Genomic DNA, 25924 nt, shown 5'->3' on the forward strand with positions numbered 1-25924 from the left:
GTGGGGCAAATGTTCTCTGTTCCTAGGGCCCCAAGAGTTCTTAATGCGGCACTGAGGTTCACTGCAATTGTTGTATGACGCAAGGAGACCAAGACAGGAAGATAAATGGAGGTAGTTTTACCCTCATTTAATGAAAAAAAGATGAATGTAAGGTTGTTTTATTGAACAGTAAAGAAATGCAATAGTTATGCCTTGTTGAGATTAGTGTACTTCATTAACTTAACAATGCTACTTCTACAATGAGCATGCATTGAAGTAAATTTCTAGTTTAATTCTTGATTCCATCCTGTCCTGTTGTACCTGTAATATTTCACATTATAAAATCACTGCAGTCTGTTTATGGGATGTTTTGAATGCACTAATTCTAATTCGTCGATCCAGCAGCCCAGTGGGAAGTGACATTCACAGGGAGCACGATTACCCGAGGCGCTCTTTCTGTGAGCACCATTATGTGCCGGGAGGACCAGGTTGAAGAATCTTCTCTCTGATTTACACATTTCCCTATAGTTAAATTGTTTCCTTGTATTTTTCCTATTTTTGTATATAGGTAAGGCTTAGCTGCTGAGATTCTTATAGATGTGAGGAACCTGGTATCTTAAGTATTTTCTATTGACAAGAATTCTAGGGTTAACATTTTTTTAAAGTTTGCCAGTTGAAGGGTAGTTTTTTTAATTGAGTAAATGTTACAGTATTGAAAATATTTTAATTTATAACTGCTTACACTCTTTTAATTTGTGTTTTTCCCTTAAATAGAACCCATGAGGTCACCAAAAAGCCTAAAAATTGCAGAGATATATGCTAGACATCTTGCTGTTGAATTGGAGTCTCTGGGCTACAATATAACGCGGTGTCACACTTTCAACGTCACTGTGTGCTACCACTACTTCATTGGTCACAATGAAAGCAAAGCTGACTGCATGGAAATGGATCAAAAAGCACCCCACCTTATCATTCAACACCTGCCACCTTACACAAACATCAGTATCAAAATGATTCTGACAAATCCAGAAGGAAGAAAGGAGAGTGAAGAGGTTGTCATCCAGACAGATGAAGATGGTAATTATTATGTTTTATATCATTATCATGATTATAGTGGAAAACTCAGGAAATGTATTCATTTCCTGGGGCAGCTTTTACAGCAGTGTGCAAAGTGTATCCTTGTTGGAAAAAGGATGGCATCGTTAGGATGAATTGTGGGTATTTGATTAATTGCAGGCAAGTTCATGCAAATTATTACTTGTTAGATTGTCTGGGACAGTGTTAAGATTGTAGATGCAAATCACATTGGCTGCATTAAAAATATGTGATGCATTCGTACTGGAGTGCAGGAATGTCTAAACTATTGGAGTTGGAGAAAAATGTCTCACGGCACTTCACAGCTACGTAACGAAAATAAAGTGGACACTGAACCATTTATGGAGGGTGGAGGATGGGACACCGGCCACAAGAGCATTGGAATAGGTGAGTCTAGAGGTGACAAATGCATGGATAAGAGTTTCAGCAGCAGAAGGACTGAGGTGGGTTAGAAGTGGGTGATGTTACGGAAGTGGTCTCTTGTGACGGAAATTATATAGGGTCCAAAACTCAGCTCAAGTTTGAATAGGGTGCATCCAGTGACTGAGGAAGGGGGTGGAGTTGGTGGCAAGTGTACAGAGCTTGTGGCAGTGGCTAAAAATGGCTTTGATTTTCGCAATGTTCAGCTGGAGGAAATGGCAGCTTATTCAAGACTGGATGTCGGCCAAGCAATCCTGACAGCACAGAAGCAGTGGCGATGTTCTGATCAGATAGATGAGTGAAACAGAGCGAGGGCAGTCCTACTGAGTTGGTCAACAGAGGAGAGGCTTTGGAACAGGCTGATGTGATCAACTGTGTCAAAGCATACAAAGAGGTAGAGGAGAAATTATGCACCCCGATCACAGTCACAGACTGTTGGTGATGTTGGTTTGGGTCATTTCAGTGATGTAGGTAGGGGTGATTGGAGGGATTTGAGCTTGGAATTAAGGGAGAGATGGGCATGGATCTGGGAGATGACAAAATGTTTAAGAACTTGGCAAAGAAAGGGAGAATGGAGATGTGGCAGTAGTTTGCAAGGACAGAGGGGTCAAAGGTAGATTTTTTTTTTGTCAAACTGAAGATGGTGGTTTTGAAAGGGAGAACAGTGTCTGAGGAGAGAGAATCATTTACATGTAATAACTTTTCAATTGCAGTTTATGTTTCAATTACTGATGGAATTGCAACACATTCTACTTTAAGATGGTTCCTGAAAGTGGTATTCTCGCACATAAACAGTCTTGTTTAGAGGTTCATCTCAGCATATATGCATTTCTTCAATATATCAGAACCTTGGCTATAGTCCATTGAAGTGGCAAAGGTGTATAACTTACCCTTCTCAAACTGTAGCATAGAAGATAGGAGTAGGCCATTCGGCCCCTCGAGCCTGCTCCGCCATTCAATGCGATCATGGCTGATCATCCAAATTCAGTACCCTGTCCCTGCTTTCTCCCCATATCCCTTGATCCCCTTAGCCTTAAGAGACATTCATCATGTCTCGTATCTGCACGAGTCCACCAACTTCGGTCCGAGGCACTGCATGTTCTGCAAAGTTCCAGCAAGAAGTGCTTTCACTTAGCTGTTATCACAGTCTCGGATGAAACTGACCAAAAGCCACCTTATGTTGCAAACCAGGTCTCGACCGAAGAACTTCTTCACATTTAATTTTGTAACGTACTGTACTTTGGGGCTCCAAAACATTTGCTGTCTGTGCAAGCTGTTTGTGATATTTTGACCACTGCACCCTTGTGAAGTATTGATGTCGTGCATTTGCACCATAATGTGACAAAAAAAATTGGAGATGTTCATCCATGATGACGTTATGATGCAACATATGATGTGATCGTTGAAACGTGCTGCTGCCACCGCAGCTGCCCATTTCCTAACCTCAGTAAGACCAGGAAATGCAATGAAAAATGGGACTTCCTTGCTGCCAGTCAAAAAAAAAATCCATCTGGTTTACAATGATGTGGCCGCCACCTGTGGGAGGCTCCATGCTGCAATGGCCAGTGGCCAAAGAACAAAATAAAAGCAGCTAAACTGTTGAAATCTTCTGCCGTTAATAGTACTGTACTATGTTGAATTAATCAATGCATGAATTAACGTGCCAAAAACTTTTATTAATTTTGAATTAAGTTTATTACCTGTTTATGAGGATGTTAAATGAGCTGCAGTAAAACAATGGAAAGACCCGGGGACGTGTTACTCATTCTGTTAAGACAGTTTTGTTTTCTCGGGGTTTGGTTGAACGAGGTTTAAATATATTCCAGTTTTAAAAATATGCCATTATTGCCACCTCTTAATGGATGTTTTCCAAATTTCAGTATTAAAACAAAAATGTTGCTTCCCAGGTAAATTGTATATGCTCAAAATAGCCCTGTTTGTGTCTGAGGTTATAGCCATGTTTATTACCTGAACATAGTAAAGAACCTTTCAGCGAGCAAATGTTGCCCACAGCAGCATCCTGCATGCCTTAAGGGAGCTGTCTTTGCCTTTCACTCTAAACATGCTGTATTGCTTTGATTGTGTACTGTTGCTGGTTGCCAAGGCAGTGGTAGTTGCCATGGTTAACTTGCTGAGTTTTTCAGCACAGATGGACAGCCCCAATGAAGTTGAGTGTTAGATTTTTCATCTGAGTATACACCAGGAGCTTCAGGAACTTGTTCCAAATGATGTGACTGTTCCCAGAGGTCAGCTCCCCATTTATACTTTCAAATCCCTCCATTGTGGTTTGGAACAAACTCTACACAACAAAGAGAGAAGGATGATATGTCAAATCAAAATTTAAATTAATTCCCCACGCAGAGAGAAAAGTACAATCTAAATACAGAATGGGAATATAAATAGCAGCCTGTATATCCAGATAAATGGAGCTGGATTGGGAAAGTAAGAGTCTGTTCTGCCTCAAATGGCAACCAGAGATTACAGTAGGTAATTTTTGCTCCGGGCGCACAGGTAACAAAACTGTAGCCCGTAACAGCCGGTCAGTCCAGTGAAGTTGGAAGTTGCTATAGTGGTCATTTTGCCAGGCTCCATCGCCGACCAAGTACAAGTACAGTTTGGAGAATAAGAACTATATTATTATTTTTGCACACCAGCAGAGTCACCTCTTAAACCTTTCTCTCTTGCTTTTGATTTCACATCTCTGGCAGGGTTGATCTGCACCAACTTCAGTTTGAATAGTTTTGCTGACATCCAATAAAATCAAAACAACAGAGTTCCAGTACCATCCTGGCACAACCTTGGATTATTCAGGCTGTGACTGCGGGATCTGTAGTCCCTGCCATGTGCCACACTTCCAGCCTTCTCCAGACAGATTTATCGTCACAGATGGAAGGGATTTTCTGATACTCACTGTCCAGCCTGCAACTGACAGCTCAGTTGTTAAGTGAGAGAGGCCAAGAAATGGCAAAGTCAGCTATGGCATTTAAAAATCTTACGAGTTCTTAAATAATATTCATAAAGCAGCGGAAATTCACCTTCCAAGGATAGATTTCCAGATCGGTGGGAACAGTTTAAAAATTGGGAAAACCGAAGTCGTCATTTTTAGCCCCCACCACAAGCTCCGCACCCTCGCAACCTTACCATCCTATTTGTCTCAGAGCTGAGCTTCCAACCCCACATCTTCTCCATCACAAAGACCGCCTACTTCCATATCCACAACATCACCCATTTCCACTCTGCTTCAACCCATCTACTGCTAAAACCATTATTCAAGCCTTTGTCTCCCTCCATGGCCTCAACCCTCTATATCTCTGTAACCTTCCCTAGCCCTACAGTCCTTCACAAACTCAGCTTTCCTTCACTTCTGGCCTCTTGCGCATTCCAAAATGCTTTTGGCCCACCGTTGGCAACTATGCCTTCAGCTATTTTGGTTGTAAGCTCTGGAATTTCATCCCTAAATGTCTATATCTCTCCACCTCTCCTCCTTTAATACCCTCATTAAAACCCACTTCTTTACCAAGCCTTTAGTCACAGTCCTCCCTAATATCTCCTCTTTTGTGTTGGTGTCAATTTTTGTCTGATTATGTTTCTGTAAGATGTCTTGGGATGTGTTTCTACATTAAAGGTGCTATATAAATGCAAGTTGTTCTTTCAACTGTCTCTCCAGTGCTAAATGAGCAAGTGGGGACTGGAAAACAGAATCCCTACTTGTAATTTGCGCTGTGCTGATTTCCATTTAGGATTATCGGCAAACCTTTTCCTTATTTAAGGGACCTGGGTTACTGCATTGACTCAGTCAGTGACCTCTCTCTCTCAAATTAATTCAAGGGACAAAATTTTGTACAGGTGGACCACCTCAAACTCATTTTTACCATTTTTGCAATATCAGTCTTTACAGAGCAAAGGTATTACAAGTAATGCAACAGGACAATTGGAGATGCACACTAGCCATTTTTTAAAAAGTTTTCATTCAGATTCACAGAACATGTTCTCACTACATTGAGGCAGTTATCTACTCAAGTTCTTTTCCCTCCCAATCACATCAGTTGTATGCTGCTCCATGAGAGAGGTAACTACAAAAACATTGCCCCATTTCTGTTATCTAAGAATTTGTTGATGAGAAAGAGTCCATTGACTTTTATAGCAGATTGAGGATTAAATTTTATTCAAGTTCTTCTCTGCTACAAATGAGAGTTTCCTGAATTTCTTGCCAAGAAAGTTTTAGGAAGGGAGGAAGTGCAAATAAACCAAGACTCTGGAGGCTAAACAACATTAATGGGTTGAAATTACACTGTGATTGTGGTAACAAACACTTCAGCGTTGAGATAAAATTCCTTAGCTGTTTTAGCAGAATGATTGGCCCATCTATTTTAAATGAGTCAATACCTTTGTTAAAATAGCAGACAAAAGAATTTTATACAAATACATTAATGAGTTTGTGATTAAAAATGGACCCCGGGGCACGAAGAAAGTGAGGAACAAAACTTGCCCCTCCCTTGTTTACAGGGCATTCGTCCTTGTATTGAAGGAAATCCCGTAGTTAGGACAAATCTAACAAAGACTTAGCATTTGGGATTCAGAGATTTTTCAAAATCTGCAGCTGTTTGCCTTTTGTCATTAAGGTGCACATACTCTCGAATCTAATTGTTCTAAGTAACACGCCAACCTCTGACAAGATGACAACTCCTTATCTCTCATAACTAATCCAATGAGATTACAGAATCACAATTTTTATTATACTCAGTGCAAATTAAAAACACAATGTCCTAAATTACTGATTACTATATCTGTTGTATTTCTTTTCCTCCAGCATATATTTGGTAAAAATTGCAGTTATTTCAAAATGGTCATTTATGTCTATAAATAGTGCAAAATTGCATTGCAACATTAAATCAGTTCAGTCCATCTATATAATAAAACAACTGAAGCATAGATTTTCATTGAAGATTATAACTTATTGTGTATGCTGCAAATGTCATGTTTTAAACTCCCTCCGCCCAGATACATATACGCACCCCACATATTTGGTTTGAGAGACAACGGAGAATTTATGTAACGACAACTACTTGCACTTATATAGCAGCTTTAATGTCGAAAACTAATCCAAAGCACTTCACAAAGGTGTGATGGAAATGGACACCAAGCTGAAGAAGTGGAAATCAGGAGGTGGTGACCAAAAGCTTGGTGAAAGAGATAGGCTTTAAAGAGGGATGGGTGGAAACCAGAGGGGCTTAGGGAGGGAATCCAGAGGGTGGGACCTAGATGGAATGTAGAATCAAAACATCCAGAACAAAACTTTTACTCTCTGATCACATTTATTTTTAAAATGCAGCTAAATATTGGCTGAGAACAGGCTATTGCATTAACATCTCTACCTATATAAAATACATTAAACATCTTACCTCTGCACATACTTTGAATTAACTTCTGCTTTATAAATTCCGATGTTCACGTTTATAATGGAAGCTACCTATAATTTTTTAATACTGTAATTGCACCCTCCCACCAGGACTGATGTTGTAGTGCCTCCGTTTTGCATCTCCTGGGTCCATTGCCTATACTGCAGAAAAACTCCTATGCTGCAACCAACTCTACTACTTTGCTTCCCAAATTGCCCTAGGTTTCATCAAAAGGACAGAATGCATAACTTTAAAATGGGGACTGAATTACACCTGCACAGCCTGGTGCAATTGTATCCTAGCCTGCTAACCCCCTTTCATCTGAAGACTGCACTTGGTCGTCACTCCTCATGTGCAACGCTATGAAATATTGGCTAGTCATAAGATAAATCTCTCATACTGAATAGAAAGTCAGAAGCTTCCACATGAAATATAGTAATTCCATGTCTACCTGTCTTTTATGCAGTAAAGAAATTTAATGCACTTGAGGACAAATTTCATTTGACTCGTGCAGTATTATGTGTATTTATTGTTCCTTTAAGTAACAAGTGCAGCCGAGGACAATTTCACAGTTTAAGGTAATTCATTTTTTTCATACTATGATGCTAATTATGCTGAAACGTATCCATGTGCAATGTGACTCTATTCCATGTTGGCAAAATGGACGTCATTTTTTAAGAAATTCTTTTAAATAGTGTGATTTTTTTTTTGAGTCTGTGTGTACATGGAACAGCAGCAGAAAAAGCATGCTACAATAGATGAATACTCTTGTTTAATGCACAATATTTGCTTTGATTTATACTTTTGCAAGGGTGAGCACTGGGGGGAGTATTTAGATTTGTATGTGGTGTTTGCACAGCCATATGTATGGTGGATACATGATTGGGAGCAGGGAATGGGATAAAAACAGGAGCTCTTTGTTGCAGATATATTTTTCAATTAGCTGCTCCTATGTTGCATACAGTATTTGATTTCTGCCCATTTTCTTTTTGGTCAAATGTTCAATTGTGTAGGTAACAGTATCTTAGTAGCAGGGGAATATGAACATTTGTACATATCCTGTTAACACAAAATTCTGATCCCTTTTGTTGAAGAGAGCAATATTTGGCACAGATAAGAAAAATTGTGTTTACAAATTCTTGACTTGAGGAGAAGCATGGGCGAGAAGCATGGGCTAGCCTATCAGTTTGGATGTCCGAAGGGGAGGGAAGAAGTTCTCTTAGGGGTGGGGGGAGGAGGGTGTAAAGGGCAAAACTATTTAAGGGTTAATTTTTTTTCTTTCAATTTTTTTTAATAACGCTGTTGTGAAGTGTCTTGGGGCATTTTACTACATAAATTATCTCTGGTTATATTTTGTTTGTTTATAGCAATGAAAAGAGTAAAAATTAAATATACTATATACAAAAAAATAATTGCAACTTCCAGCTTTATAATGCATTTAATGTAAAGAATGTTCACAGCTAGGTATAAGGAAATCTAGGCAGAGTTGTGGAGTGAGAGGCTAGGATGGGTGATTAAAGGGATGGTTGAAGAAATGGGGTTTGAGACATTGGCCAGTGGGATACATAAAATGGCTGGGTCAGCAGAATGGAGCATTTAGGGAGATAGAAGATTGCAGTGAGTGATTTTGGTGACACGGGAAGAGAGCTTGTGATGGGATAAAAACAATGGCTTTGGTCTTCCTGATGTTGAGTCACAGAGGAAGTTTTGATTCATCCAAGACTGATGTTGAAGCAGTTGAGGCATCAAAGGAGGCAATGGGTAAGTAAGGCTTCGTGTCATCAGCCAGTGGCTCAGTTGGTAGCACCCTCGCCTCTGAGTCAGAAGGTTGTGGGTTCAAGTCCCACTCCAGAGTTTGAGCACACACATTTAGGCTGACACTCCAGTGCTGCACTGTCGGAGGTGCCGTATTTCGGATGAGATGTTAAACCGAGGCCCCATCTGTTCTCTCAGGTGGACGTAAAAGATCCCATGGCGCTATTTCAAAGAAGAACAGGGGATTAACCCCAATGTCCTGGCCAATATTTATCCCTCAATCAACATCACTAAAACAGATTATCTGGACATTATCACATTGCTGTTTGTGGGAGCTTGCTGTGTGCAAATTGGCTGCCACATTTCCTACATTACAACAGTGACTACACTTCAAAAGTACTTCATTGGCTGTAAAGCGCTTTGGGACGTCCAGTGGTCATGAAAGGCACTATATAAATGCAAGTCTTTTTACTTTTCATCTGCATACATGTGGAAGCTGATCATATGATTGTAGATGATGTCACTGAAGGGAAGCATATAGATAAGGATGTGGAGTGAGTTAAAGTTGCCAGGAACAACACAGCACAGCAACTGAGACGGAATAGAGAAACATACTGAGATACGGTAACTGCAAACTGTATCTGACAACACTGCATTGCTCTCCCTTTACCTTCTTCCCCCTTCTCAGTCGTAGTTGTTACAAGGAAACCTTTGAGGATTTGATTTTCTGAGATACTAACAGGATGCAAAGGTATCCATATCCATATCGGTATCTTCAGCTTTGATGCAACATCTTTTTCATCTGGGGGTAATGTTCTTGGCATATTGGCATCACAATCTCAGAGAGTGACATTAGTTTCCCTATTGCCTTATAGCAGGGCATTAACTTCTAGTATGACCAGTGTGTTCAAAGGACTCTCCATGATTGACAGTTGCTTACAAGTACTTTCAAACTGCAGTAGAATCCCTGAGCAATAAGGGCAGCAAAACAGAATATCTGTTTATAGTCACTTTGAGGAATATCATTGTAAATATCTACAATCCCCCATCTTATACATTTTAGTTTTCAGAATGCTTAGCTCTTTCGTATTTGCACAAAGTATTTTCTATATATATTTTTTAATTAATACAAGTGTAGAAATTCAAATATACGCACAAGGTCTCCGATGTGAAGAAAACTTGGCATTTTTCCCAACCTCTTCTCATGGTACTGCTGCCCTTCCGGACTGCTTCCCTCAGCTTCATCACATCAGGGCAACGCTGCACCAGTTCTCTGGTACAGAGAAGTGAAGAGGAGCACAGCTCAATCAAGAATGAAGCAAGCAGCCACCAGGTTTACAGAGCAAGCCCTCTGCTGCTCTCGTCAATATGAGTTGCTCTCAAACTTGCAGCACAGGGAGATGGGCATGAACCCACCTTATGCTCTCATGCACAAGCCAAGGTATGGGTTGCAGCCAGGCCAGAAGCAAAAACAAATCAGCAACATGGAAGTGGGTATGCCACAGAGAATTTGAGCCGCCCCTGAATCGGCTGCTTTCCAGGCTTGCATGCAAATAGGGGCTGGAAAAGCTGACACTGGCAACTATGTTGAGACCCTTGGAGTTCAGTTTTCACAGAAAAACAAACTGAATTGCGGAGTGAAGCTAAAATGCTAATAAAAATCCTGAAATCCAATGTAATGAAAATAAATGAACTTACTCAGTCACCTTGAAGCGGTGGCCTTAGTCAAAGGATTTTACACAGGCAATTTTAAATTATGCACTATACGGGTTACACCACAACAGAGCCGGGACCAATGTTCTCGCGGGGAGGTTTGCTAGTGCTGTTGGGGAGGGTTTACACTAGCTTCGCTTAGGGGGATGGGCACCAGCAAAAAGGAGTAGAAAAGAGGAATAAGGTGCATAAAAGAGTGAGTGTGTTGGATAGTGCTAGAGAAGAAAGTAGTACTAGAGGTGGAAGTAGTACTAGAGGTGGAAGTAGTACCATATTAGATAGGAGCAGACTAAGAAAGACTACAAAAAATTCAAAAATGGGTTTAGAATGCATGTACGTAAACACACACAAAGTGTGGTGAATAAGTTTGGTGAGCTACAAGCATAATTAGCCGTGTGGCAATAATGGAAATGTGGCTTAAAAACAGTGAGGACTGGGTATTTAATATTCAAGGGCACAAGGTGTTCAGAAAGGATAGGGAAGGAAAAAAGGGAGGTGGGGTGGCAGTGCTGATTAAGGAAGCCATTGTAGTGTTAGAAAGGGAGGATGTTCTTGAGGGGACAGGGACAGAATCCATTTGGTTAGAGTTGAGCAAAAAGGGTATGATCATGCTATTGGGGGTATTCTATAGGCCTCCAAATAGTGAGAGGGAGGTAGAGGAGCATATCTGCAGGGAAATCAGAGATATGCAAGAACTATAGAGTGGTGATATTGAGGATCTTTAATTACCTAATATCGATTGGGATAATGCTAGGGTGAAGGGAAAGGAGGGGGAGGAATTTCTGAAATGTGTTCAGGAGAATTTTCTTGACCAGTATGTTCTTGGCCCAACTAGGAAGGAGGCATTGCTGGATCTGGTGCTGGGGAATGAGGTGAGCCAGGTCGACCAAGTGTCTGTGGGAGAACACTTAGGTACGAGTGATCATCGTATCATAAGATTTAGATTAGCAATGGAGAAGAGCAAGGAACAATCTATAGTGGAACTTCTAAACTGGACTAGGGCTAACTTCAATGGTATGTGAAAGGATCTTGCTGGGGTAAAATGGAATCAAAGACTGACAGGAAAAACTGTAACGGAACAATGGGTGATCTTTAAGGAGGAGATGTTCCAAGTACAGGCTAGGTACATTCCAACAAGAGGGAAGTGTAAGGAAACCAAAGCAAGGGCTCCTTGGATGATGAGGGAGATAGAGATGATGATGAAACAAAAAAAAAGAGGGTGTATGATGCATGTCACGTGAATTTTTCAAGGGAGAACCAGACGAAATACAATAAGTTGAGAGGGGAAGTGAAGATGGAAATAGATTAGCTAAGAGAGAATATGAGAGTAGAATGGCAGTTAACATAAAAGGGAACTCAAAAATCTTCTACCGGTTTGTAAACATTAAGCAGGTAGTAAGAGGCAGGGTGGGGCCTATTAGTGACAAAGAAGGTGATATATGCTTAGAGGCACAGGGCAAGGCTAGAATACTCAATGAGTACTTTGTATCGGTGTTTACTAAGGAGGTGGATGCTGACAAAATATCGGTAGAAGTGGAAAAGTTAGAAGCAATGGAAGGGGTGAAAATTGATAGACAGGTTGTACTAGAAAGGTTGGGTATGCTTACAGTGGATAAGTCGCCTGGTCCAGATGGCTTGCATCCCAGGTTGCTAAGGGAAATGGGGAGGAGATAGAAGGGCTTGCCATAATTTTCCAATCTTCCCTAGATGCGGGGGAGGCGCCTGAGGATTGGAAAGTGGCAAATGTGATACCATTGTTCAAGAAAGGGAGTAAGGACAATCCCAGTAACTACAGGCCGGTCAGTTTAACATCAGTGGTGGATAAAGTTTTAGAAACAAAAATCAATGAAAAAAATTAACGGGCACTTGGAGAGGTTTAAGCTAATTAAGGAGAGCCAACACGGATTTGTAAAAGGCAGATCATGTTTGACTAATCTAATTGAATATTTTGATGAAGTAACAGGAAGGGAATGCAATGGATGTTGTCTACATGGATTTTAGGAAGGCATTTGACAAAGTACCACATAGAAGGCTGGTTAACAAAATTAAGGCTCATGGAATAGATGGGTCAGTGGCAGCTTGGATAAGGAATTGGCTTAAGGACAGAAAGCAGCGAGTTGTGGTAAATGGCTCTTTTTCAGACTGGAGGATGGTAGACAGTGGTGTTTCCCAAGGGTCAGTGCTGGGACCACTGCTTTTTTTGACATCTATATATATAAAGCGGCTCTTCTGTCTGTCCCGATGTCTGTCTGTCCGTTCTCTATACGTTTGAAAGTTAGAGCGTACCGACGCGCGCGTCGCCTCAAAAGAAAGCTTGCGATTCCGGACCAGTCATAGGCGTATTTACGTTTCGGCCGGACAAAAATCCCGCCCGCGGTATCCCGAAAACGTTCAGCGTTCCGCTCATTAGCATCTCATTAGCGACCGTGTGACGTCGAGGTCCACCAATCGGACGGTGGGTTCCTTCCTACAGTTGAGTGTCGAGTGACTCGACGATTGACCAATCCTACGCTTCGGTGACCTGACCGCTCGACCAATTGGTGCGTGTGTGGGCGGGCCTTATCCTTCTGAACCGAGGTGAGTGGCTGCCATCTTGATTTTTCACAATTTTTTCCCCCACACTTTCTGTGTGTTAGGGAACTAAGGTAAATATTTTAATGATGTGTTAGGGAATTAAATAACAATTTAATGGGGGGGGGAGAGCTCGGGAAATCGCGGGGGGGGGGAGAGCCTCGGGAAATCGCGGGGGGGAGAGCCTCGGGAAATCGCGGGTGGGCTCGCACTGACCGCGCATGCGCCGCCCGCCCGCCCGCAGCGGCCGTCCATCAGCCGCGTGATACGCAGGGGACCTCAGCTCCGGTCCGTCCCGGCCCGGCCGCTATCGCAACGGCACCGGACCTCGGGCGCTAGGCAGGGGGAGGGGCCGGAGAGAGGGACAGAGGGGAGTGGGGGAGGGGGTAGGCGAGGGTAGGTGTGGGGGTGGGGCAGGGGAGGGGAGGAGGGGAAGGAGACGGGAGACAGGGGAGGGAGGGAGGGAGGGAGGGAGGAAGGAGACGGGAGGGGAGGGAGGGAGGAGACAGGGGAGGGAGGGAGGGAGGGAGACGGGAGGGAGGGAGGGAGACAGGGGAGGGAGGGAGGGAGACGGGAGGGAGGGAGGGAGACAGGGGAGGGAGGGAGACGGGAGGGAGGGAGGGAGACAGGGGAGGGAGGAGGGAGACGGGAGGGAGACGGGAGGGAGGGAGGGAGACGGGAGGGAGGGAGGGAGACGGAGGGAGGGAGGGAGGGAGGGAGGGAGGGGAGGGAGGGAGACAGGGGAGGGAGGAGGGAGACGGGAGGGGGAGGGAGGGAGACGGAGGGGAGGGAGGGAGGGAGACAGGGGAGGGGAGGGAGGGAGGGAGACAGGGGAGGGGAGGGAGGGAGGGAGACGGGAGGGGAGGGAGGGGAGGACGGGGAGGGAGACGGGAGGGAGGGAGGGAGGGAGACGGGGAGGGAGGGAGAGAGACGGGAGGGGAGGGAGACAGGGGAGGGGAGGGAGGGAGGGAGACGGGAGGGGAGGGAGGGGAGGGAGGGAGGGAGACAGGGGAGGGGAGGGAGGGAGGGAGACAGGGGAGGGAGGGAGGGAGACAGGGGAGGGGAGGGAGGGAGGGAGACAGGGGAGGGAGGGAGGGAGACGGGAGGGGAGGGAGGGAGGGAGACAGGGGAGGGGAGGGAGGGAGGGAGACAGGGGAGGGGAGGGAGGGAGGGAGACGGGAGGGGAGGGAGGGAGGGAGACAGGGGAGGGGAGGGAGGGAGGGAGACGAGGGGGGAGGGGAGGGAGGGAGGGAGACGGGAGGGGAGGGAGGGAGGGAGACAGGGGGGAGGGAGGGAGGGAGACAGGGGAGGGGAGGGAGGGAGGGAGACAGGGGAGGGGAGAGAGGGAGGGAGACAGGGGAGGGAGGGAGGGAGGGAGACAGGGGAGGGAGGGAGGGAGACGGGAGGGAGACGGGGGAGGGAGGGAGGGAGGGAGACAGGGGAGGGAGGGAGACGGGAGGGAGGGAGACGGGGGAGGGAGGGAGGGAGACGGGAGGGAGGGAGGGAGACGGGGAGGGAGGGAGGGAGGGGAGGGAGGGAGACGGGAGGGGAGGGAGACGGGAGGGGAGGGAGGGAGACGGGAGGGGAGGGGAGACGGGAGGGGAGGGAGGGAGACGGGAGGGGAGGGAGGGAGGGAGACGGGAGGGAGGGAGGGAGACAGGGGAGGGGAGGGAGGGAGACGGGAGGGGAGGGAGGGAGGGAGACAGGGGAGGGGAGGGAGGGAGGGAGACGGGAGGGGAGAGAGGGAGGGAGACAGGGGAGGGGAGGGAGGGAGGGAGACAGGGGAACGGAGGGAGGGAGGGGAGGGAGGGAGATGGGAGGGGAGGGAGGGAGGGAGACGGGAGGGGAGGGAGGGAGGGAGACAGGGGAGGGGAGGGAGGGAGGGGGGGAGGGGAGGGAGGGAGGGAGACGGGAGGGGAGGGAGACGGGAGGGGAGGGAGGGAGGGAGACAGGGGAGGGAGGGGAGGGGTGGGAGGGAGACGGGAGGGGAGGGAGCGAGGGAGACGGGAGGGAGGGAGACGGGAGGGGAGGGAGCGAGGGAGACGGGAGGGAGGGAGACGGGAAGGGAGGGAGGGAGGGGAGGGAAGGAGACGGGAGGGGAGGGAGCGAGGGAGACGGGAAGGGAGGGAGGGAGACGGGAGGGAGGGAGGGAGACAGGGGAGGGGAGGGGAGGGAGGGAGGGGGAGGGAGGGGAGGGGAAGGAGAGAGGGGAGGGGAGGGAGGGATAGGACAGGGAGAGGACATGACAGGGAGAGGGGGGACACACTGGGGCAGGGAGACCAAGCGCCCCAAAATTGCCCTCGCAACGCGGGGCTCCCCAGCTAGTCTATATATAAATGACCTGAATATTAGAATACAGCGTAGAATTTCTAAATTTGCCAATGACACCATACTTGGGGGTATGGCAAACAGTGAGGATGATACCAATCGACTGCAACAGGACATAGAAAGGCTAACAGAATGGGCAGAGAAGTGGCAGATGGAATTTAATAGAGGTGATGCATTTTGGCAGAAGGAACAGGGAGAGGCAATATACACTTAATGGCACAGTTTTAAAGAGTGTGCAGGGACAGAGGGACCTGCGAGCTAATGTGCATAGGTCCCTGAAGGTGGCAGGACATATTGAGAGAGTGGTTAGCAAAGGATGTGGGATTTTGGGCTTAATATTTAGAGGTATGGAGTGTAAAAGTAGAGAAGTTATGCTGAACCTTCATAAAGCGCTGGTTAGGCCGCAACTGGAGTATTGCATCCAGTTTTGGTCACCACACTTTAGGAAGGATGTGAAGGCCCTTGAGAGGGTGCAGAGGAGATTTACCAGAATGGTTCCGGGGATGAGGGATCTTCGCTACAAGGACAGGTTGGAGAAACTGGATTTATTTTCATTCGAGCATAGGAGGTTGAGGGGTGATTTGATAGAGGTGTACAAAATTATGACGGGTTTGGATAGGCTACACGGGGAAAGGCTTTTCCCACTAGTTGATGGTACAAGGACTAGGGGAACAGATTTAAGGTTTTGGGCAAGAGATACAAGGGGCTGTGAGGAAAAACTTTTTTATGCAGCGAGTGGTGAGGACCTGGAACTCACTGCCGATGGAAGTGGTGAAAGCGGAGACAATCGGTGTTTTCAAGGGGAGACTGGATAGACACTTTAGAGAAATAAACTTGCAGGGCTACGGGGATAGAGCAGGTGAATGGGACTGACTGAATTGTTCTACAGAGAGCCGGCACAGACTCGATGAGCCGAATGGCCATCTCCTGTGCCGTTATGACTCTACAACTATCATTTGAGTTGTCTGCTTTTTGACTAGATTGCAGTATCTGTGATCTGAGGCATGTTTCCATCACTGTCAGGATGTTGATCCAGTTACCAACAATGAAGTTGTGGATGACAAGAGCCTTGTTCGTGATGAGATATAGTTTACCTCTTTTTCCTTCACACACTTCTCCTATGCTGGAGTGAAGCTGCTGTCCTAGGTTGGCTCATATAGGTGGCCGCTCCATGTGTGAGCCTGGATAGAGATGCTTAACCATGGGGGCTTCCACAACTGAGCCTGAGCCTGTCAACATCCAGCATCCACAACGCAGGAGTGACTGGATAGCGACCAGGAGCTTGAGCTCTGTCTAATATCTTTTTCTTCCCCCATATCTTGCTTTCCCCCCATATCCCAGGGACACTGAGACTAATTGTGCATTCCACTGTTGCCCCGTCTAAGATCTATAACTCAGCACAGAGCAGGGATCAAACCTGAAACCTTCCTTTCTCTGGCTCCGAGCCATCCCACGTGGTGCATTTATCCACTGAGCTATCAAAGTTGCCCACTTACAGACACGTTTTTTATATTTATATCGTGAAGTAACAATCTCATATTTCACGCTGATTAACATGAGGATTGTGCTTTGCATGCTTAGGCATGAACAGCATTTCACAATTTCGCACGTCTCTATGTCTGCCTTGTTCCCACTTTGCTCAACTTTCATCCTGACCTATTTTCGAGAAACTGCACCTTCTGATCGATTTTATTAAAATACAAAACAACGTGGCTCATTATGTGCTATTTCTTCCTGGATTCCTGTCAGATCACCATTCCTTAATTGCTGTGCTCGACCCTTACTCTCAAATATATCAACAAAAAAAACTAATTTATTTGTTGATTGACACAATCACCTAAGGTATAAGGCAAACATTCTGATAATTTGTGTGAATGGTAAAGGTGTTTCAATATCTTGTCACTTCTCACCTGTGATATGAGTAGCTTGAGTACTGGATTTAACTCTGGACAAAATGAGTTATTCAAGATCATACAGTAAACAGTTCAGTTTCACAGACCAAAACAAATTAAGTTACATTTTAAATCTGATTTTTAAGTAGACACCTGAGTCGATGTACATGACCATATACACTAAGAAAGGGAAAACAAAATATAATGGGTCGATAATTATAATTTAATACGTACTGTAGCATAATTACATATTGTTTTCTGGTAACTAACTGTAGATTATCACTCAATAAACTTGCAGTGATTAAATTATAATTAATGATCCTTCAAGGATCTCATTCTGGCTGCCTGGCATCTGTTGGCAATAAAAAGAACAAAACCAATTCTACTTGCATCATAAAAATAAAAAAGATATGAGAGTTATTACAAGGGATTTGTTGCAACACAGGGTTTTGATGACTTCTAAACTATTTGAGCTTTGTCTTGTGGTCTGTCATGTCATCTAAACTTCTCTAAGATTATTGTCCACATGTACATACACATATACTGTACTAGCACATAGCTGAAACAAATCTAGTTGTAATGCTTCCATAAATGCGTTCAGACTTTTTTGTGGCCCTTTCAATCTAGTTATGGGACCGAGTAACTATCAAAAATGGAATTCTGAAATAATCCTCTTGCTGAGAACTCTACACAAAAGGTTTGACCATCTCTTCAGTATGCTATCCATTTAGTTAATGTCCTACTGTTAGAAAAAGCTAGAGCAGTAATTCTATTTTAAATAAGAGCTGGCATTTATATAAAGCCTATTCAAGACATCCAATTAATTTTACTTTTATATTCCAGCCATTATTATTTAGGGAAATGTGGCAGGCATTTTTCACACAGCCAGGTCCCACAAACATCAAATGTGACAAATGACAATTTGGCCTGTTGTTAGTAATGTTCATTTGAGGGAGAATTATTGGCCAGTACACTAGAAGTCCGCGCTGTTTTTTTAAATAGTGCTGTGGAATTATTTACGTCAACCTGAACAGGCAGACTGGGCCTCGGTTTGACATCTCATCCAAAATACAGCAATGGTGTGTCAACCAAGATTGTGTTCAATCCTGGAGTCTCCTAGGTCAAGAATTCTGAATATAACAATTTGAACTAGGTTGACCCATGAAATGAGTGACATTACTAGAAGCTTTGAGAATCTTGTGCTACCACTCAATCTGTGTCAGTAAATATTGTTTTTGAAACTATATATTGTGCATAGGACAGATCCAGTCCAGGAGGATTCCTGTGATCCTCCTGATAAAACAGCAGGACCAGGTAAGTTTAAACTGGGGACGTAGAACTTCAAAGAGAATACTCTCCTAAAAATTAAAATAAGTATAACCAAAACAAAAGCAAACTTATGCACAAATTAAGGTCTGGGAGGAACAGTAGAGGAAAGTTACATCACCTTAGGGGTGAAGAAGACCAGAAATACACCATTTAAATTAAATTGTGCAAATTTCCACTATTTTCTCCCAGTGGGTAAGGATCTAGAAATGTCAGGTGAGGAAATTACCCCTCGTGATTAAATGTAATTCAATATGATTATATAAATCAAAACAATTCTATAAATTTTAGTTTTTCCTCACTGCAGCTAATGACTACGGCCTGATGAGCAGTAAAACTTTAACTATTATTTTTAGTTATGGGCACTTCAAGTAGTTCATTGCTTTTTTTTTTAATAAGCAAAAAAGTGTTTTTTTTACTTGGAATGATTGTTTGGAGCCAAATCTTGTGTTCCCAGACCGAGGGGGTCTGTGGGAGAAATTTGGTGGGGCAGTTCCCAGGATATTATAAGATGTACTGAAGTGCCCTTTGCCCTGGTAGTTCTGATGGAAAACATGTTGAAAAAATACTAAGAGTTATTATTGGATTAAAAGGCATTCCGCACTAATGAAATAAAGGGTGTACTTAGTCTTTTGTTGTGCGTCAGTGAATGCAGTGCTGTTATTTTAGCCATAAACAGCCAAAAGTCACTCACACTTGTGGAACAAAGGAACTTTAAAGCTTTAACACTCATGAAAAAAAATGATGCCTTTTTTTGAAATATTCTATATTTATTTTTTTCTGATATATGATGTATGTAAATGCACTTTTTCTGTTTGCATAGTTAATACAAGGATCAGCGTTGGATCTGACAGATCCAGTGCTAATCCTAATATTAACTGGTGCTTGGTGGAGACTAATTGGAACGAGGGGGAGTAAAACCCAGTCCTGGTCGAGATTGGGAAAGGGAAATCCACATCATGTGGATATTTACTGATATTTACGCAAGAAAGACTTGGTGGGTTTTAGACAGAGTGAAATTAAGGTTGTCTGTTTCCATCCAATTTTACACGGTCAGCTCGCCAACATAGTTACAGGTACAGATTTGGACAGGAATAGGGAACACACCAATGCATCAGCCTCTGACGAGAGATTGGCAGGTAGGTATGCCAGGGCCTGCAGAAATATTGGTGGCTATTTGGCGGGTGTGGTTAATCAAGGTACGGAGGCTGTTAATCCATCTGGCAAGCCTTCCGTGCTACTGAAAACAAGATATACTGTGACTGGGGTGTTTACAGGGAAGTATCCAACATTCTGGTGAATCAGTCATTGGTAATGGTATCAAGGGTCTGCTATCCCAGCTTCCTTTGAGAAGTGGAGCCTCCATCAACATTAGACATCTGTCAAAGTGTGGTGTGTTCATCTCTATCTTCATGGGTTTCCTTCTTCCAAACAAGTCAGCTAACAGGGATTCCCATTGGGAAACTCATGGCGTTGGGAGGAGGGGAATAAAAATCTTAAATGAATAGGCACCAGGTCCAATGTGTGTGGTTGGGGGGAGGTGGGAACTTAAAAAAAAATGTAATAACCATGGTAGTTTAGAACATAGAAGGAGGCAATTCAGTTTATTGTGTCTGTGCCAGTACTTATTAGAGCAAACCAAAACGAATGTGCCTGCCCCACACTCAACCCATATCCTTGTATGAAGAAAATCTATGTAGAAAAGGCAAAAATATACTTTGTTTTATTATAACTTTTTCATATCTCCAGGATACTTATTACTGACTGGAAACTCTGGATGCTCATTTCAAATGGGTATTCTTTATGTCGGGTATCGTGTGCACCAGAACAGTGAGAAATTTATATTTGTTCTATGGATATAGGTAATGTTGACAAGGCTGCATTAATTGCCCATCTAAGAACATAATAGCATAATAACTAGGAGAAGGAGTAGGCCATACGGCCCTTCGAGCTTGTTCCGCCTTCGATAAGATCATTGCCGATCTTCGACCTCAACCCCACTTTCCAGCCTGATCCCCATATCCCTTGATTCCCTTCGAGTCCAAAAATCTATCTTATCTCAGCCTTGAATCGACTCAACATCCACAGCCCTTTGGGGTAGAGAATTTCAAAGATTCACAATCCTCTGAGTAAAGAAATTCCTCCTCATCTCAGACTTACATGGCCGACCCTTTATCCTGAGACTATGCCCCCTATTTCAAAGATTATGTAATAGTTCTATACTGTCCAGCCAGGGGAAACAACCTCTCAGCATCTTATATGCTTCATGAGCTCACCTCTCATTCTTCTAATCTCCAGAGAGTACAGGCCCAATCTACCAATCCCTTCTCATAGGACAACCCTCTCATCCCAGAGATCAATCTAATGAACCTTCATTGCACAGCCTCTAAGGCAAGTATGTCCTCCCTCAGCTAAGGAGACCAAAACTGTGCACGGTATTCCAGGTGTGGTCTCACCAAAGCCTTGTACAATTGCAGTAAGACTCCAACTCTCTTGCAATAAAGGGCAACATGCCATTTGCCTTCCTAATTGTTTGCTGTATCTGCGTGCTGACTGTGTTTCCTGTACGAGGACACCTAAATCTCTCTGAACACCAACACTTAATAGTTTCTCACCATTTAAAAAATATTCTGTTTTTCTATTCTTCCTACCAAATTGAATAACTTCACATTTCCCCACATTATCCTTCATCTGCCACCTTCTTGCCCACTCACTTAACCTGTCTATATCCTGTTGCAGGCTCATTGTGTCCTCCACACAGCTTACTTTCCCACCTAGCTTTGTATCGTCAGCAAACTTGGATACATTGCACTCGGTCCCTTCATCTAAGTCATTAATATAAATTGTAAATAGCTGAGACCCAAGTACTGATCCTTGCGGCACCCCACTAGTTACAGCCTGCTAACTGGAAAATTACCCATTTATCCCTACTCTCTGTTTTCTGTCCATTAACCAATCCTCTGTCCATGCTAATATATTGCCCCCAACCCCATCTCTAGTTGTCTTGAGAAGGTGGTAGCGTGGATCTTCTTGAATTGATGATGTCCTCGTGGCGATAATAAGAACATAAGAAATAGGAGCAGGAGTAGGCCAATCGCCCCTCGAGCCTGCTCCGCCATTCAATAAGATCATGGCTGATCTGATCCTAACCGCCAATCCACTATCACAGAACCATCTCCTGAATCTAACAGAATTAGACACACGAAATAGGAGCAGGATCAGGCTACACGGCCCCTGGGCCCGCTCCACTGCCCACAGGGCCATGACCGATCCGAACCTAGACTCATGTCCAAATTCCTGCCCGCTCCCCATAACCCTTAATTCCCTTTACTTCTAGGAAACTGTCTATTTCTGTTTTAAATTTATGTAATGATGTAGCTTCTACAGCTTTTTGGGCAGCATATTCCATGGACCTACCACCCTCTGAGTGAAGTAGTTCCTCCTCATCTCAGTTTTGAAAGAGCAGCCCCTTATTCTAAGACTATGCCCCCTAGTTCTAGTTTCACCCATCATCGGGAACATCCTCCCCGCATCCACCCGATCCAACCCCTTCACAATCATATATGTTTCAATAAGATTGCCTCTCATTCTTCTGAACTCCAATGAGTAGAGTCCCAATCTACTCAACCTCTCCTCATATGTCCATCCCCTCATCCCTGGGATTAATCGAGTGAACCTTCTTTGTACTGACTCGAGAGCAAGTATGTCCTTTCTTAAGTATGGACACCAAAACTGTACGCAGTATTCCAGGTGCGGTCTCACCAATACCTTGTACAACTGAAGCAATACCTCCCTATTTTTATATTCTATCCCCCTAGCAATGAAAGCCAACATTCCATTGGCCTTCTTAATCACTTGCTGCACCTGCATACTAACCTTTTGAGTTTCATGCACCAGGACCCCCAGATCCCTTTGTACTACAGTACTTTCCAGTTTCTTGCCATTAAGATAATAACTTGCTCTACGATTTTTCCTGCCAAAGTGCATAACCTCACACTTTCCAGTATTGTATTCCATCTGCCAAATCTCTGCCCACTTACTTAGCCTGTCTATGTCCCCTTGCAGGTTTTTTTGTCCTCCTCACTCACTACTTTCCCTCCCATCTTAGTATCATCTGCAAACTTTGATATGTTACACTCGGTCCCCTCCTCCAAATCGTTAATATAGATTGTAAAGAGTTGGGGACCCAGCACTGACCCCTGCGGAACACCACTAGTTACTGATTGCCAGTCTGAGAATGAACCATTTATCCCGACTCTCTGCCTTCTGTTAGATAGCCAATCATCTATCCATGCCAGAATATTACCCCCAATCCCGTGATTTTTTATCTTAAGCAATAATCTTCTGTGTGGCACCTTGTCAAATGCCTTTTGGAAGTCTAAATACACTACGTCCACTGGTTCCCCTTTATCCACCCTATATGTTACTTCCTCAAAGAACTCCAGCAAATTTGTCAAACATGACTTCCCCTTCATAAAACCATGCTGACTTTGTCCTATTAAATTATGATTATCCAAATTTCCTGTTACTGTCTCTTAATAATGGACTCCAAAATTTTACCTACCACAGATGTTAGGCTAACCGGCCTATAGTTTCCAGCCTTCTGTCTACTGCCCTTTTTAAATAAGGGTGTTACATTAGCAGTTTTCCAGTCTGCCGGGACCTTTGCCGAGTCCAGGGAGTTTTGGAAAATTATTACCAATGCATCCACAATCCCGACCGCCACTTCCCTCAAGACCCTAGGATGTAAGTCATCAGGTCCAGGTGATTTATCCGCCTTGAGTCCCATTATTTTAGGATGTAAGTCATCAGGTCCAGGTGATTTATCCGCCTTGAGTCCCATTATTTTACCAAGTACCACTCCCTTAGTGATTTTGATCGTGTTTAGCTCCTCCCCCCCCTTTAGCCCCCTGTTTGTCCAGTGTTGGGATATTCTTAGTGTCTTCTACTGTAAAGACTGATACAAAATATTCATTCAGTGTTTTTGCCATCTCCATATTTCCCACCATTAATTTCCCGGTCTCATCCTCTAAGGGACCAACATTTACTTTAGCCACCCTTTTTCTTTTTATATAACTATAAAAACTCTTACTATCTTTTGCTAATTTACTTTCATAATCTATCTTCCCTTTCTTAATCAATCTTTTTGTTATTTTTTGCTGTCTTTTAAAGTTTTCCCAATCCTCTATCCTCCCACTAGATTTGGCTACCTTATATGCCCTTGTTTTTAGTCGAATGCTATCCTTATTTTCTTTACTTAGCCACGGATGGCTGTCTTTTCTTTTACACCCTTTTCTTCTCAGTGGAATATATTTTTTTTGGAAGTTGTAAAATAACTCCTTAAATGTACACCACTGATCATGTATCATCTTACCCTTTAATCTAATTTCCAAATTCACTCTACTCAATTCCGCTCTCATACCTTCAGAGTCTCCTTTATTCAAGCTTAGCACGCTTGTTTGAGATCCAACCTTCTCACCCTCTAATTGAATATGGAATTCAACCATGTTATGGTCACTCATTCCAAGGGGATCCTTTACTAGGACATTTTTAATTAATCCTGCCGTTACACAGGACCAGATCTAAGGTTGCTTGCCCCCTGGTCGGTTCAGTTACATACTGCTCAAGAAACCCATCCCTAATACACTCAATGAACTCATCCTCAAGGCAGCCCTGCCCAATTTGATTTGTCCAATTAATATGATAGTTAAAATCCCCCATAATTATAGATGTTCCCTTATTACAAGCCTCAACTATTTCCTGATTGATACTCCGTTCCAACAGAGTTGCCACTGTTCGGAGGCCTATAGACTACGCCCACTAGTGTTTTTTCCCCTTATTATTCCTTACCTCCACCCAAACTGTTTCATTATCCTGATCTTTTGGCCCAATATCATTTCTCTGTATTACAGTGATTCCTTCCTTTATTAACATAGCCACCCCACCTCCCCTTCCTGCCTGTCCTTCCTGATCGTTAAATAACCTGGCATGTTTAATTCCCAGGCATTGTCACCCTGCAGCCATGTTTCTGTAATGGCCACAAGATCATACCCATATGTAGTTATTTGTGCCATTAACTCGTCTATTTTGTTACGAATGCTACGTGCATTCAGATAGAGAACTTTCAAAGATGTTTTGTGACACTTAGTTCCTGCTTTTGCCCTTTTTATTACTTTACCTTTTATTCCATACCTTCTACCCCTTCCTGAAATGCTCTGGTTTTCAATTTCCCCACTGCTACCTAAGTCTATGACCTTCTCTGTTGTCATTTTTATTATTTGCTCTCTAGGAACCTCCCCCCCGACTAGTTAGTTTAAAGCCCCCTCTACAGCCCTAGTTATATGATCCGCCAGGACTCTAGTCCCAGCACTGGCCAAGTGAAGCCTGTCCCAACGGAACAGCTCCCTCCTGCCCCAGTACTGGTGCCAGTGTCCCAGGAAGCAAAACCCATTTCTCCCACACCAGTCTTTGAGCCACGCATTTAACTCTCTGATTTTGTTTGTCCTAGCCAAATTCGCTCGTGGCTCAGGTAATAATCCAGAGATTATTACCCTTGTGGTTCTGCTTTTTAATTTGGCCCCTAGCTGCTCAAACTCCCTCAGCAGAATCTCCTTCCTTGTCCTATCTATGTCGTTGGTACCAACATGGACCACGACAACTGGATCCTCCCCCTCTCACTCCAAATTTCTCTCCAGTCCAGAGGAGATATCCTTAACCCTGGCACCGGGCAGGCAACACAGCCTTCGGGACTCTCGCTCTCGGCTGCAAAGAACTCTTATCTATCCCCCTAACGATACTATCCCCTACCACTACAACATTTCTTTTAACTCCCCCCACTTGAATGGCCCCCTGCTCCAAGGTGCTGTGGCCAGGTTGCTCATCCTCCCCACAGTCCCTGTTCCCAACCTCACAGGGAGTAAGAGCCGCGAACCTGTTGGACAAGTGCAAGGGCTGCGGCTCCTCCAACACTACCTCCTGGATCCCCGTACCTGCCTCACTTCTAGTCACACCATCCTGACCCTGGCCACGGACTACATCCGAATTAATTCATCTAATTGGTGTGACTACCTCCTGATACAGAGTCCAGGTAACTCTCCCCCTCCCTGATGTGTCTCAGTGTTTGAAGCTCGGACTCCAGCTCTTCAACACGGAGCCGGAATTCCTCGAGCAGCCAACACTTACTGCAAATGTGATCACCGTGAGCATCAGTGGTGTCCACCAGCTCCCACATTTTGCAGCAGCAACACATCACCTGATCTCCCATTCTATGTAATTAATTAAATTTATTAATATTATTCTTAAATACCCTCTGCCCCAATTCTAGATGGTGAATATCACACCTTAGAAACTATAAACCAAAGAGATTTAAGCTTCAAAAGGGAGAAATACTCACCAACCAATCACTTACCCGCTTTCTGGTGACATCACACTTGGATTACTTTTTAC

The 25924-nt window shown here is 44.1% G+C and overlaps 1 protein-coding gene across 8 annotated transcripts in view; it reads left to right on the top strand.

The window, feature by feature from the left end:
• ptprk (protein tyrosine phosphatase receptor type K) overlaps positions 1-25924 on the top strand; it is a 702201-nt gene that overhangs the window by 485659 nt on the left and 190618 nt on the right. For all 8 annotated transcript variants that reach the window (XM_085997159.1, XM_085997160.1, XM_085997163.1 and 5 more), the window contains exon 8: positions 754-1056. In XM_085997159.1, coding sequence (XP_085853285.1) covers positions 754-1056 — 303 coding nt within the window. The remainder of the gene's footprint in view (positions 1-753; positions 1057-25924) is intronic.

The sequence above is a fragment of the Somniosus microcephalus genome, chromosome 9 (assembly GCF_052327205.1).
Source record: "Somniosus microcephalus isolate GS21.2 chromosome 9, FLI_Smic_1.0, whole genome shotgun sequence".
NCBI classification, from domain to species: domain Eukaryota; kingdom Metazoa; phylum Chordata; class Chondrichthyes; order Squaliformes; family Somniosidae; genus Somniosus; species Somniosus microcephalus.